Source organism: Thunnus albacares, chromosome 19 (assembly GCF_914725855.1).
Source record: "Thunnus albacares chromosome 19, fThuAlb1.1, whole genome shotgun sequence".
NCBI classification, from domain to species: Eukaryota; Metazoa; Chordata; class Actinopteri; order Scombriformes; family Scombridae; genus Thunnus; species Thunnus albacares.
Window position 1 is genome coordinate 24,499,953 of NC_058124.1, and position 15,134 is coordinate 24,515,086.

The 15,134-nt window shown below is 36.2% G+C and overlaps 2 protein-coding genes across 2 annotated transcripts in view; both read right to left on the reverse strand.

The window, feature by feature from the left end:
* LOC122969366 overlaps positions 1–15,134 on the reverse strand; it is a 147,931-nt gene that overhangs the window by 84,110 nt on the left and 48,687 nt on the right. Inside the window, exons 5-8 of the mRNA XM_044334977.1 lie at positions 14,079–14,189; positions 13,815–13,832; positions 6,301–6,567; positions 4,730–5,008 (exon numbers count right to left, since the gene is read on the reverse strand). Coding sequence (XP_044190912.1) covers positions 4,730–5,008; positions 6,301–6,567; positions 13,815–13,832; positions 14,079–14,189 — 675 coding nt within the window. The remainder of the gene's footprint in view (positions 1–4,729; positions 5,009–6,300; positions 6,568–13,814; positions 13,833–14,078; positions 14,190–15,134) is intronic.
* LOC122969382 (major histocompatibility complex class I-related gene protein-like) overlaps positions 1–15,134 on the reverse strand; it is a 77,797-nt gene that overhangs the window by 59,984 nt on the left and 2,679 nt on the right. The gene's annotated exons all lie outside the window — the stretch shown is intronic.

Sequence of the window (15,134 nt, forward strand, 5' to 3'; positions counted from 1 at the left end):
GTTCCATACAGCATATTTTTTCTCTCAATAATTTTACTCATCTTCAGCTACAACATTTTCTTTTCAGCTATAATGTGACACAGCAGTTTTACAAGTGAATTAAGAAACAAACAAAGAAGGTTCTTGTTTAACTTGAGGTGTATATAGTTCACATCACAGCATTTAGTGTTTTGCATTCTCATGTGTAGCAACTCACTGTATGCAGGATTGCGTGTTTATTTCATTCAGGCTTCTGGATTCCGTTTCATGGAGACTTCAGAGCTGTTGTCAGGAGCTGTGAGGTCAGAAACACACTGTTAGTCCACTTATGCTATACTGAAATGCTGCTATTTTTTATGTACTGTATGTACAGTACTGTGTAAAAGTTTGAGGCACTAAAAGTAAAGTGACGATGCTTTCAAAAATAGATGAATAGTTTTTATTTATCAATTAACTTCATGCAAAGTTCAGTAAACAGAGAAAAACCTACATGAAATCAACACACTTTGCCTTTAAAACATCAGCAGTTCTCCTCGGTACACCTGTACACAGTTTGTCACGATACTTCACACGTAGGTTGTTCCAAGCATCTTGGAGAACTGTTCTTCTGTGGATTTAGGCTGTCTCAGTTGCTTCTGTTTCTTCTTTGTAATCCCAGACTGATTTAAAATCACTCAGTAGTATTTCAAAAAAATGTTGTCACAATGCTTAAAGGATATGGCCAGCAATTTTCTATATATTTCTTCTCATCAACAAACCTCACGTGCAGAGCCAAACCAACAATGAACGGATCTACTTACATGTATTGCGTGTGTATTCAAGGCCTATATCTTGGCATGTACATTCAAGACTTAGAGCTGGATGTCTCAGGTACATTCAGAAATACGTAAAAATACCTCATAAACAACGTTGCTTCTACTTCTTCTACACATGGATTCAACGAGTAGAAATACGGACAGCGCCACTCTGTGGTTTGAGATGGAATTACATCCGTAGTGATAAGAACTACCATAGAGATTGAATTGAAAAAGTTTAGAGTTAAGCTCTATTCCTGATCCTCACACATGAGAACTTTATATCGATGGTCGAAGAGCAAAACCTCCTATCTGAAAAATGCACTTTTTTGAGAAAACTAAAAAAAACTTGTTTTCTTGCAGAATGCTATTTGTTAAGGATACCCAATACATAATACACTGTTTTTGGACTATATTATTATATTATGTGTTAACAATACCGACTAGATATTAATGCCTTGCAAAGTGCAGATAGGAGCTTTTGCACTTGGTGCAAGTTGGAAAAGGTTCTACAAAACGATGCTCTGAATTAAGTTAATAATTAAAATTTTATTAAAAATAAAGTTAAAAATAAGTTTGTTTTCAGGTAAAAAGATGTAGTAAATGTAATAGTTACTACATTGTAGTATACTTGGGTCAGAATTCCTTATGTGGGAAATTCCTTAAAATCAGTGTGTTTGCTTCCTTGTCCACTGGAAATGAATGTTCAGTGATTGTGTAACCCACTCGTGCTGTAGCCTCTCTACACACCCAGGGACTCTGCGTTGTGTTTTTGTTTTGTTGTGTGACTTTTCTGTCACAACGAAGGGCGAGATTATCTTACAGACAGACTGAATATGAGCAGCCTTCCTTGTTCTCATCATCCAAAGTGAAATTGGCCATCGATATGTATGTTCAAGAAATAGTGCATGATGTAACTTCCGCTCAACTCAAAATTGTAGTCTCCAGATATTCTGAGGCATTTAGGGAACATGGGTGGATTATAGTTTCTACTAATAGCTTGCGTGTGAGATGTCTAGGGAGCATTGATAAATTGTAGGGTCTACCGATAGCCTGCATATTAGGTGTTTAGGGAGCATTGGTAGATTGTAGTGTCTACCAACAGTCTGCATGAGAGGTGTATAGGGGAGGGGCACAACTCTTTAGAAATTTGCCCGTTCCAAACAGGCATGTTTTGAATGAGCACTGCACTAGTAAAATATAAATGTATATATTCAGGCAGACAATGACACTATGTGAAAGTATCAGTCTCCATGGTATAATGAGGCATAAAACACAATCACAAAAACACACATTTGATTGATTGACTGATTGATTTAGGTCTAAAATATCACATTTTGGAATATATCGATAACCAGACTTAATTTATTTACTATGCTTTCAATGTGCTATCATCATTAGTTAAAGATTTTTTTTCCAGCTAGAATGTGACACAGAAGTTTAACACTGAATTAGGAAACAATTTGTATTTTGTGTACACAAGTGGGCAGCTTTGGTTAACCGGAAGTGTGAATAAATAGTCTTTCATTTTTCTTGGTACCACATGAAGTCTCTCACTGTACTCAGGCTTCTGGATTCGGTTGCTCAGAGAGCTCAGTGATGTTGTCAGGAGCTGAAAGGTCAGAAACACACTGTTAGTTCATTTATCCTGCACTGAACTGGCTTTAATTTTCAGTATGCCCAGTGTCTGCAACACGTCCAACATCTGATATCTCACCCAAAACCAACTGACGCTGCATCTGTCAGAATCAATGACCTGGCTCACCAACTTGAATGTGACATTTGCAACCTGCAGCATCCAACCCCATGAGCTTCAGATTAAACAGCAGCACAATAACATAATCTGTCTTTTATTTCTGCAAAGAGTTTGATGCCAACATTACATTACTAGATACTGTTGCTATGCCTGTCAAGCTTTTAATTTTAGCATGGCACATAGGCAGTTTACAATGATGACAGTCGCAGATTTTATAACAATGATGAAGTACAAAAAGTATTTTTAACTGGTGATCATTGACTTTGCAGGCTGAAATGATAAGTTGCTGATAAATTTTATCAGCTATAGCTGGTGAGCCAATTAACTTCATAAGTGTGTTGAAAAGTCCATCTCAGACTGGCTTAGTTTTGTTCTTTACAATTTACAATTAATGGCTTCATACATGATATCATGCTAAAAGACTGAGTATAAAGCAACATTTCCCTGACATAAATCCAGCATCCTCACCAGTTTCCATCAAACTCAGAGACAGGTGTTTTAAATCATTTATGTAAATTTAGCTTGACCCATGGTCAGAATGGTCACAATTATGAAAATAAGATCCAGGTTGGAAAATACCAGAATTTTTCTTTAAATTGTTACTGGTGATGCCCCGAGAATACAATTAATATTTCTATTTACTTAACTTTATTTTCCAGTAACCTATAAGTATCCTGATAGAAGTCCATGTCTGATTAGATAAAATAAGACCAAAAGACAAAAAATATTATTTCGCACATTTGTAAATGCCAGTAAATCAACCTCTCACCACTGAATCCGATAGTCTCTCTTACTTTCTCTCCTACATAAATTACATAAATATTATGATTAATATAACATTTTGCCCTTCTACCCTTTGCCTATTACATTTCTCTATCATCATTAAACTAGTCTCACTGTTGATAGCTTCGGACTATTAACTATTGTTTTTTCTTTATAATCTGGTTAAAAGCATCAGCTGAAAGTCAATCTAAGCACACAAAACATTTAATAAAAACATTGTTCAGTTTAAGTCTCTCACCTCTCTTCTTTTTGTAAAACATGAATCCAGCAGCAGCTATGAAAGCAAGAGCAACCACTGTAATGATGGGGATGGTCATATCTGTAAGTATCTCTGTTAGGCAAAAAAAAAAACAAAGAAAAAATGACTAGAAGCAGGTTAAAACTGATGTACATCTATCCATCTATTTACTAAGACCAGATGTGTCATAATTCTATTAATAAAACAGACAAAGAAACACAATTGACAATTAAATAGACAAAGAAACTATGCTTTAGGATGAGAGTAGCTAAAAACAAGATAACAAACAAACCGTCAACAAACTAGAACCAGAAGTAAGGACGAAAAGCACAAAATCACGTTTGCAGAGACTTCAACTTCATATTTGACACAAAAGTTTGAACCACTGACCAATTGACAGCACTGACTTTTGAGAGAACAGAGAGTAGGAGAATCCAAAATGAGGAAGCTAAAAAAAGGCAGTTTGCAGTTGTAGGACAGGAGTCTATGGTACAAAATTTTGGAATCAATTTATCATCCAAGGTAGCTAGCTGACTCGCTATCTGGCAGTTCAGGCTATTTGTCCAATCCAGCACCAAAAAGGAGACAAAATATTAGTATCCCTTCTGTTCATGCTTAAGTAAACTAAATTTGTCTTTTTTGTCTCACTTGTGTAACATTTAATTCCAGTCTCACCCCAGTTGCTTCTGATCACAGCTTTGTCCAGTTTGGTGATGATGTCGTCCCTCACACCAGAGAGATGAAAAACACATTCGTACTTCTTCCAGTCATCAGGTGAGACTGATGAAACATTCAGGTCAACACTCAACTGGAAGGATCCATCATGGTTGGGGAGGATCTCTCCACGTTCCTCATGAAGCTCCTCTCCATCTTTCCTCCAGAACATATCGGCTCTGTGAGGGTAGAAACCTGTAGCGAAGCAGCTGACTGGAGAGGAGAGAGTCTTCTGGAGGAGAGACACTGAGGGAAGCTCTGGAGAGTGAGAGAGAGAGCAAGACAGACAGATAATGGTAGAGAGAAAGACAGAAACCGAACATCACAGACAGACACATTATAGTTCATTATATGCAATAATTCTCTACATGTTGGTTCATTTTTATTCTAATGTTACTGCACATTATCAACAGAAATATAAATATCATTGTGTCCATGAAACTACATCATATCATGTGATTCTACCTGTTCTCATGAGAGAGTTCTTCCCATAGTCCAGACTCATGTTCATCCCCTGAGGGCAAATATTGGTGAGGAAGTCCTTAATGTGTTTTAATCCAATGTTGTAACTCTCCCACCTGCGTTCAATAATGACAGCTTGTGGTTTGGAAGCGATCCATCTCATTGTCTTCAGGTCAAATACTAAGAAGTCTTCTCTATCATAACCAACCTGAACAAAACCGGTAATCTCTTTAGTCTCATCATTCCATTCACAGCCAGCCATAACCTGGACAACATGGACACCTGAAAGAGAGACAGAGACGCAGACTGCAGTAAACCAGAGTGAGATCTCAGCACAGTCAGCTATCATCAGTTGATATCACATCTTCACCACAGAGACACACTGATCCACACGCACCAAAACTGAAGATCTACACCTTCTGCTGTTATTGGCTGGATGGAAACCACTCACAGCCAATCATCATCTGGACAGTGTGGACGACTCAGAGAGAGACAGAGAGGCAGAGACTGCTGGGAAACAGAGTTCATTTCCTGTCTTTACCACAGAGACACACTGTCTCCACTGAGACCAACACACAGTTTATCTATACTGTTGAAGGTGGTGTGACTTCATGTGAGCTGCAGGAAACACAAACACACACACACACCAAAGGTGGAGTCCTGACTAACACACACAGATAAAACCTGATCCTGGACTGAAGATTAAATTCACTGAAACCCTGCAGCCAGTGGATCAGTCCAACAATATCCTTCTCCTGTGAGAAACTACAGACTAGACAGTCCTGAAGCTGCTCCAGAAGATTCCACTGAAGGAGGGTTTTATTCAGGATTAGTCACTAGACTCCACCTGCTCAGCCAGGACGTTGTGTCCTGTTCTGCATGTGTTACTACACACGGATATTAAAATTGCTAAGCTTAGTTTAATAATATGCAGCCATGGTTTTTGAAGAATATTTAAATTAAGTCAAGGGATATTGGGGCTTTGTACAAAGATGAATTGTTCAGTATGTTCTGTTAGTGGGAGAAACAAACCTAATTTTGGGTTAAACTGAGAACAAATCCTGACAAAATTCTTTTGTGGAACAATTTAAACACATAAACTAACTTGGTTGCAAAGGTATAAGAGCCATAATATACTCCATAGTTTCCTGATACAGAAAACAAAGGTCATGGTATTTTTTTTACCTCCACTTTTATCTTCTTGTTTTGTGCATTATTGCTTATATAATATCTGTTATTTACAATGTACAAAAACATTACACTGCATTAGTGCACCACAGTATTACCTTGTTAAACAGTTAACAATGTGTAAATAAAACACAGTTGATGGATGAAGAGGGGTGGGAGAGAGATCACTTTGATCTTCAGTTGGGGTGGTGGGGATGATTTTGGAGATGGTGTGAGAGAAATTATCTGTGTTGTGTGTATGATGTATAAAGTTGCTTAACATGTATTCACCTAGTGTATTCAAGTGAACTGTTGTTCATGTAGATGCACAAATAAATGAAGAAACAACTACTTAAACACACAAAAAGAACATTAAAGAAGTAAAAAATTAAAAAGAAAATATGTACCTCTGGTTTGGTTAAAGCGCTGATTCAGTTCGACAATGTCAATTTTTAGAATCATATGGAGAAACACACAGGTCCGAGTGTAAACCTCCAACAGCTGAGGATCATCTTTGATTATTTTTTTTGCCCAGTCCTGTTTGGGTTCTGCTCTCTTGCTGTTGCTGTCACAGTAACCCGACTGAACTTCATCAACCATTAAAACAGCCACAAACTCTGGGAAGGTTTGGAGTCCAGAGGATCCAGTCAGAAAATATGTCAAGGAGTGTTTCACTGTAGGACAAAGTTTTAAATAACAATTTTTCATGAATATTTTTCATACATGATTCTATGAGCACAACAGACTTTACATTTCTGTTCATCCAAAGAATAATAAAGATTATTGTATTTATTTTTTAAACCTTTATTTATACATTAATGAATACATATTTAGAGTAGGTTGGCTAAGCATAAATGCTCTTTAACAGCAATGTTCTGTTTGAAAGACACACAAACACAACAGAAAAACAAACAGAATCAGGCTTATGTAGAGCAGGTATGGGCAGGTATAGGGAGGATTTTGTGGATGGTTCAGTAAGTATTTTGATTTTTAGGTGGCATTGCAGATTACTCCAAGAGACTGACAGTTAAAGCATGCAGTTTCATTTTGGTACAGTGTGTTTCTGTAGAAATTATTGCATGTCTTGTATTAACTAAGATACTAAATGTGTTTGGTTTCATATAATCTATTATCAGGATTATCTTGAAAGTAACACATTGTTAAAACGTATAGCAAAAGTCTGGGTCAGCCATATTAGGTAGAAAGCATATTAAATTGTTAATCTGGACATACAGGATGTATAAAGCTGTAGATTGCACACTGTAAACATAAACTTTAGCAGAATAGTTAAATAGCCTGTTGATGATGGTAATGGCATATTTTGATGTTGCTGGAACATCCAGAAGGGACGTCTAGCTGATGGTCAGGTAGAACTTTTTTTGAACCACAACAGGACGTCTTGATGTTCAGATGACAGTCATTCACATCTCAATGTTTGCTGTGTTGAAGTAAGTAAGTGTCAGTGTGCAGCCGTTACTATTTTCAAAGAAGATAAGCACATGCAAGCCGCAGAGAAACATTTAACCACCATGAAAAAAATTAGTGACCAAAGGGACAGAGAGGTCATATCTGACTTACGTTATCTAACACCTTCTTTCTTTGAGATGAATCATGTCATATTTAATCTCTCGCTGCATTTGTTGCATTTGACACTGACAAACAAGGTAACTCTCCTTGTTGTTAACTTTCTACAGTATTGTTATGAGGACAGAGTGTGACTGGCTTCATAGTTCACTTCAGAGTTTTTTTTCCAACAACTTACTTTCATACTTTCACAGTAACATGACAGTGAACGCTTCTGACTGATAATTAACTATTCTCTAATGGAAGGATGCCAACTTCACATTTCTCCCTTCTGGTAGACGTTGGTTAGTTTTCTCCACTTTAATCAAGAATTACTTGGCAGTGGTATATTGGAGTTGTAGGACGTGTATATATACGTATTATTTGTTATAAATGTCTAATTTTAAATTTTATATTTTGTATGTCCTCTAATGTTGAGAGTTGTGTTTTACAAGTTTCTATTGTTAAAAGCAGTATGTTAATCTGTGAGGTGTATGTACAGTTTATGAATATTATGCATTTCTATTTTAAAACAGAAATATGAATGTTGAAATAGAAGTTACACAACTATTTAAAAAAGATTATTACGTTACCTGAAGATACAACATCCCAAAAGAGAAGCAACAACAGAATCCCCTTCATATTGCTTTGATACAAATGTTAAAAAAGGAAGGAAGACAACAGTGAGTACAGTCAAATGGAATGACCAATAGAAATTATGAATAGCTGTGCATCATGTGTTACCAGGAGGAGTCAATGCATTATCTGACTGGCTGATCAGATTCAACAAGAAAATGCAGGAAATGTGTGTGTGCGTGTGTGTGTGTGTGTTTTACCAGAAGTTTAATAGCATGTAGTAACATGAGTAGTTGTTTAAAGTCGAGGATAAAATTGATCGGTAAATGTTAATTAAAGTGACACAATTAAGAAAGTGTAACAACAGAGAAAATGCTCTTTAAAAGACAGAGTGCACCGGCAGGTAAAGTAAGACACCCAAGTGTATCTACAATATACAGTATAGCACAATTAATACAATGAGGAACTAAAAGGGAATTTAAACATTTTCTGCTTCCATGTGAACTTTATAATTTGAATCTCTTTTACCTTTGCCTGCATTCCAGTAAAGCTCTTTGTCTGCGCTTGTCTGCTGCTGAAGTCCAAAACACACCGTATCATGTAACACACAGAATCTGAGACATCAGACATGATACAGTTCCTCACCTGAAGAGCTAATAATGTGTCCAGCTGCAGCTTGCCAGAAAATTAATATTTTTAATATTATCTTTACAATCTGTGGGACTGTGGATTATCAAGGTCTGGGTTTGTCTATGTGGTGGAAATTTAAGATGACTTCAAAGAGAGCAAGTTGTCTTTAAGATGTTTATTGCAATATCCAGAATTCACATTTGCAAATGAGGATCTCCCAGTTTGCAAAGCTGAAAGATACTGTATGAAGTTCAGTGTTGGTATTTGTTCATACAGGCATCTCGTCACAGAACATCCCATATTCGTCATCCTGACAGGGGTCTTTTAATTAATGCACAATGTTCCTTCTATTCATTCAAAGCCTGATCTATCTTTCTTCCTTAGTGAGTTTTGGGTTGCGCATTTTTAAATGTAAAACTGAGCTGATCTCATTACTGGACCATTAAGATTGAAGACACATTGTTATTTACAGTATATATCTGCAATTTATAGTTGTTTTTATTAAAATGAATAAGAAGCAAACTTTTCAGTTGTTTACTGTAACATTTACAGTAAGAAACTGTTCATGTAGATTACACTAGAAACACTGTAAAAATGCAGTATATTACTGCAGGCCTAGCTACAGTATCAAACTGTAAACTTCACATTCTAATGCAGAGTACTGTAATACATTTTACAGCACTTAACTGTTAAAGTAAATTACAGCAGTGACACTAAAAAAACTGTAAAATGTTGGCAACTACAGTTGCAGGTAGTTTACTGTAATTTTGCAGGGAAATTTGTTACAGTATAATACAGTACATGCAATACAGTAGACGGGGTCAAGATACAGTGATCAGGATGTGACACAGACGCACAAACAACCACTTTAGATCCATTTATATTTTCAACCTGAGCACTAATTTCTGTTTAAAGGTCTCACCCGACTGCATTAATATTGCTTTGTGTATTTATGTTGTTATAATTTACATATTGTAACCCCGCAAAAACAAACAAAAACTTTTGTTCATTGTACTTCTTGGTCTTTTTATTTTTGTTTTCATCTCATTTACATCCTTGGTAACAAGCAACCTGCTAAACATGCATCTTTTTTAATTTACTCTCTCCTTCTTCCTCATAGATTAGATTTTGGTGTGATAGGTCTACTACAGATCTCTCTGGATTGCTGATATGCCAAAATGAGCAGAAATAGCACAAGTTTACATTACAGAGTAATTAAAATGAGAAATCAGTTTATATGGCATCCTTCCTCCAGAGTTTTAATGAATGAAGTTTAAAATCTTCTACATTCAGTTAATGTTAGATAAAGTGGAATAATATTACATAACAGTGCTTAGTGCTTACCATTAATATTGTACTATCAGGGCTCTACCCTCTAGCCCAGTGGTTCCCAACCTAGCGGTCAGGCACCTCAGAAGGGTCACAGGATAAATCTAAGGGGTTGTGAGATGATTAATGGGAGAGGAAAGAAGAAAAAATATTCTGATACACAATTTTGTATTTTTTTTTTAACTTTTCTATAATATTTGTTTTTTATGAGTTGTTATACCTCTTTGTGTCTCATTTAAATTAATATATATGAAACCATTTAGGAGGGAAATCATTGTGCAGACAACTAATTCATTTCAGAAAACAACTACATGCTGCTTTTTTGGGGTCACAAGCCAAAAAGGTTGGGAACTACTGCTCTAGACTACTGACCATGAGTAATTATAATTACTTTGCCTGCACAAAAAACTACTTTAAAGTTTAACATCTTTAAGTTGGAGCTATGTTTATGTAGTCTGTAAGAAAATTCTTCTTACTGAAACAACAGTTGACAAACATATGTTTGAAATATTTTTAACTTTATTAAAAAACACACACACACATAACTCACACAACCTCACCACTACAAGTAGAGATGATTGCTGTGTTGCATTACACTGAATAAGATCAATATCAGGCTGGTGTATCACTGCCAAGTAATAACATACACAAAAACAATGTTTTATGAAGATAGTTTTTCTGTAGTTTCTGTATCACAATTATAGGGTTGTAGTTTTCTGCAGCTATGTAATCATATGTCTGTCTGTCTCTGTCAGTGACTTTTTGTCTTTACACCTGTTTTTCCACTGAAAAGCCTTCAGTTTTTGTCCTCCATCTCACATTAGGTAATTTTGACATTTTTGTGGTGAATGTCTTCAAGGTTCAAATTTAGGTCATATTTTACCTAAACCCATTTGCACATTTTATGTGTTTCAAATTCTGTAATATAAATGATTTTGCATCTTCATTTGACATCAAACAGGTGCTGAGTTACACTTTATATCATTAACCTGACTGTGCGGACTTGAAAAGGAAGTGGTGAAGTCCAAGACTGTCTGAGACATTTATTTCCTCTGATAGATGCAAAACATGCATTAAAGGTTTCTGAATGACATGAATGACAGTTTCTGCTGTCATCAACACAACACTGATATTAGTGAAATAAGACAATATAAATCTATCTATTAGCCTGTCCAGGAATTTTAACTGTCTCCTACTGTAGATTTGTTGTTGTATTAAAATTAAAGATATTTTAAATTTTATCTGATGATAATTTACAAGTGCTCAAATCTTCGGTAACATTGGGGAAAAGTTATTTAGACCTACAGTTTAATTTTAGTTTTCACTTTAACTGTATTGGTCTGATCTTCTGGAAACAGGCTGTTTGTAAGAATCTTGCTTTAACTATTGAAAATTTAAGTCAGGGAACCCTTTGTTATGTTGGAGGTGTGGAAATGCTCTGGCAGCTGTTTCTCTGTAGTGACCTCACAGCTGAGACATTTCAGAGTTATGTTGCTCTCTAGTGGTGATATAGGGAAAGACACACTCTAAACCTCAGACTCAATGTAAGCCTTCATGAACAAATCAAAATTTGTGGTACATGTTTTCTTTTCTTTTGTAGTAGTAGTGTAAAAGTTTTCTTTTATCCTCACACATTTTGACAACTGATAAAAAAGTAAGCTCATGCTTTCCAGATGTCAGGGACAAGCTTCAACAGAGTGTTTCCCAAAACTTGGGACAAAACCTTTAAGCCTACACCTCTGAACATTTGAGGTATATGCAGGTATGACGTAACAGGAAGACCTCTTAAGCAGGTTTTCAGGAGAATTTTATTTATTAATTGAAAGTAAATATAAATACTATTAGAACAAATGAGAACAAAAATGTAGTAGCCCCTCTGGACAAAATGAAGTTCACCAAATAAACAAAGATAAATAAAAAAATATTTGATCTTATGTACAGACAGGAGATCATTTCTACACCAACTGTATATGACACATATGAGAGCTGTGACCCCCTAAAAATCATGTTTTACAAATCATCACTGAAAAGATGATCGATTAACATAATTAATTATTAACTTGTAGATGATGTAGAGACAAACTTTACTAAAGTGAAAACATTTAGCCAAAAACAGATCACATAACCTTAGAGAGGACGTATACTCTCAAGTAGACAAATCAATTTTGCCATTTTGGCAATATGAAATGAAACCCTCACTAATCCTCTAACATCAATAATCTGAGAATTAACAAACCTTGAAATGACATCAAAGTCTATCATTCGCATGACAAATATAGAACATGTGAAGATGGCAAATGTATAAGATACAAATATAAGCTCTAAGAAGTGTGATTGCTTTAATATGTGAGTTTCAATGAAAGGAGGAGTTACTTGGATTTACTTGGAATGAAGGAGAAATGTGTGTTGGAAGACCAACACATAACTCACAGATATTTACGCTTTGGTTAAAGTGGGAGAAGTTGGGATGCAGTGTTCAAACTATTTGAGTAATCACAATGAAACAGAGAAACAAAAACATTAAAATGTTTTTCAACTGTGGCCTAGAGCAGAATCTTCATTAGTGATTCTAATTGTGAGTGAAAGCATGAGTAGTTGAACATTTAAAGCTTTAGAAGTAGAGGTTAAAGTGCTGAGTATCATCATGTCTCCCATGAATGGATTTAATACTAATCATCATCAAAGGCAGTACATCACATGACTAACTGACATGAATTTGATGATGATGATGATCTGAAGACAAAAGATGCCCCACTGGAGTAACGTTGTGGCTCTTTGGTGTCTGGTAGCTGCTGCAGTGATTCATCTCCACCAAAGGTTTGAGGAAACAGCTGGACAGCAGCATCAATTCTCTCCAGATGTTGTTACTCCTGCAGTGGAGGATTCACATCAACATTAATGCTTCTATCAGCTCTCAGATAATCTTCACAGATATCATTCTTCACTGCATCCACTGACGACCTGAAACTCATAAATCTGATCTATGAAATCACACTTTAGGTTGTATGTAACTTTCTGACGGGTCCTGTGACGTCACATCTCAATCTCACTATGTAAAGAAAGGAACCTCTGTGTGTATGTAAGTTTGTCCTTCATGTATCTCGAGAACCGTTCATCTGATCTACTTCATACCTGGCGGGTGGATTGCTGGGGAAACGAGGAAGTGCAGTGTCAATATGTGAAGTTGTTTGGATGAACAATTCTCGAGAAATATATAAAAAATACCTCATAAACAATGTTGCTTCTACAATGTTGATTTACTTCTTCTTCTGACTGCGAAGTTAACAAGCAGAAATTCAGACGTCGCCATGCTGCCATTGCAACCCACATTGTGGTTAGAGCAGAGATTACATCTGTAGTGATGATGACTTGAAAAGTTTAAGAGACTTAAGCTCTACTATTGAACTGTGTAACTTAACTGTGAATGAAACTCAGCATGTTAGTGCTGGATGTCTCAGGCACATTTTGAACGGGCACTACAGTTCATCCGATCAACTTCAGCTCAACTCAAAATTGTAGTGTCCAGATATTCTGCATGTGAGGTGTTTAGGGAGCATCGGTAAATTGTAGCCTCTACAGATAGCCTGCATGTGAGGCGTTTAACGAACATTGGTAAATTGTAGAGTCTACCGATAGCCTGCATCAAAGGTGTTTAGGGAGCATCAGTAAATTGTAGCATCTATCGATAGTCTGCATGAGCATCGTTTAGGGGATGGGCCCTGTTCTCTTTAATTCAATTTAAACCGTTAACGGCATTTATTTGTACAGAGAGAGAGAGAGAGAGAGAGAGAGAGAGAGAGAGATAAACTGACATAATACTCACAGTTTGCAGGCCTGAATCCTGAAATTCAGATGAGAGATTACAATACTTCAGAATTTAAAATTTCAGAATTTATGAAAGCAAACAAAGAAAACACTAATAAATGTTTTATAGAAACACTGTATTAATTTGACTGATTTCTGCTTTTATTTTCAAAGGTAAGAGAACTCTTCAGTAGGAGGTCACATTACTGAACATCAGCCAGGTTACACTGTTATTTGTTGTTAAAATGGCTTCATGATGAGTAAAAGTATGGTTGTCACTCACCATTATATCTCCTTCTCCAGATGAAGACTCCAGTGATGCAGACTGCCAGGAGCAGCAACAGTCCTACAACACCTCCAATAACAGGACCAGCAGGGAACTCTGAGGGAGAAACTGGAACCGAAACAAAACATTCACAGTGCATCAAGGGCATGCCAATGTACTTTTGGTATTTTCTACTATAATGATGTATGATAATCATACAACATTACTGACAATCACATTTTTTACGTTCATCCCCTTAAAACACAGAGCTTTCCCTGTCATTACACACAGACAGTTTGGGAATCCTATATTTTTTTATTATTGTCCAGGATGTGCAGAGTTGCAAATATGAGTACAGCCGCTCAATTATACTGCCAAAAGCAGATGATGTATCGTTTTAAGTCACGTTACTGGACATGTTGATCTGATGTTAAATTTGGCATCACAATAATTCATACAATGACCATCTGCAGGTGAAAACCACCTTAGTGCTTCAGACCTCTGTGTGTCCATTTTATGTCTATGTTTTACCCGTCCCCTGTCTTTGCTGTATTACACCTTTTGTGTTTTTGTTATTGTAATACTAAAGCTTTGTTCTTTATGTTTTTCATCCTGTCATCTTTGAGTTGATCACCTTGTCCTCCCTGAAAGCTCTTGCTCTCTCCTGCATGGTCACATGTTTCCTCAGATCAGCAACAGTTCTATTTTGTTCTTACTTTGTTTAATAAATGTTATTTTCACATACAAACAGTAGATTGTCTTGTGAGTAATCCCATGACAGTGCAACAAATAAAATACAAGTAAAGTAAAAAATGTGGTCTAGCATTTTGCATGTTGTATTTCGTCTTTCTGAAATTATTTTTTATGTTTAATTTGGTTAGATTTGTGTGCTTTACATGCAAAGCATGAATAAAGTGGTTTGTGTAACTTTAGTGAGGTTTCTGCATCTGGATTAGTAACAGTACACTCTCAACTGTGATTTTCCTCCTAATGGAGCACATTCTGATGATCAGACCGGTGCAGGTGATGAAATGACCTCAGGTAAATGCCAGTTCACAGATGCAGACCTGTGCT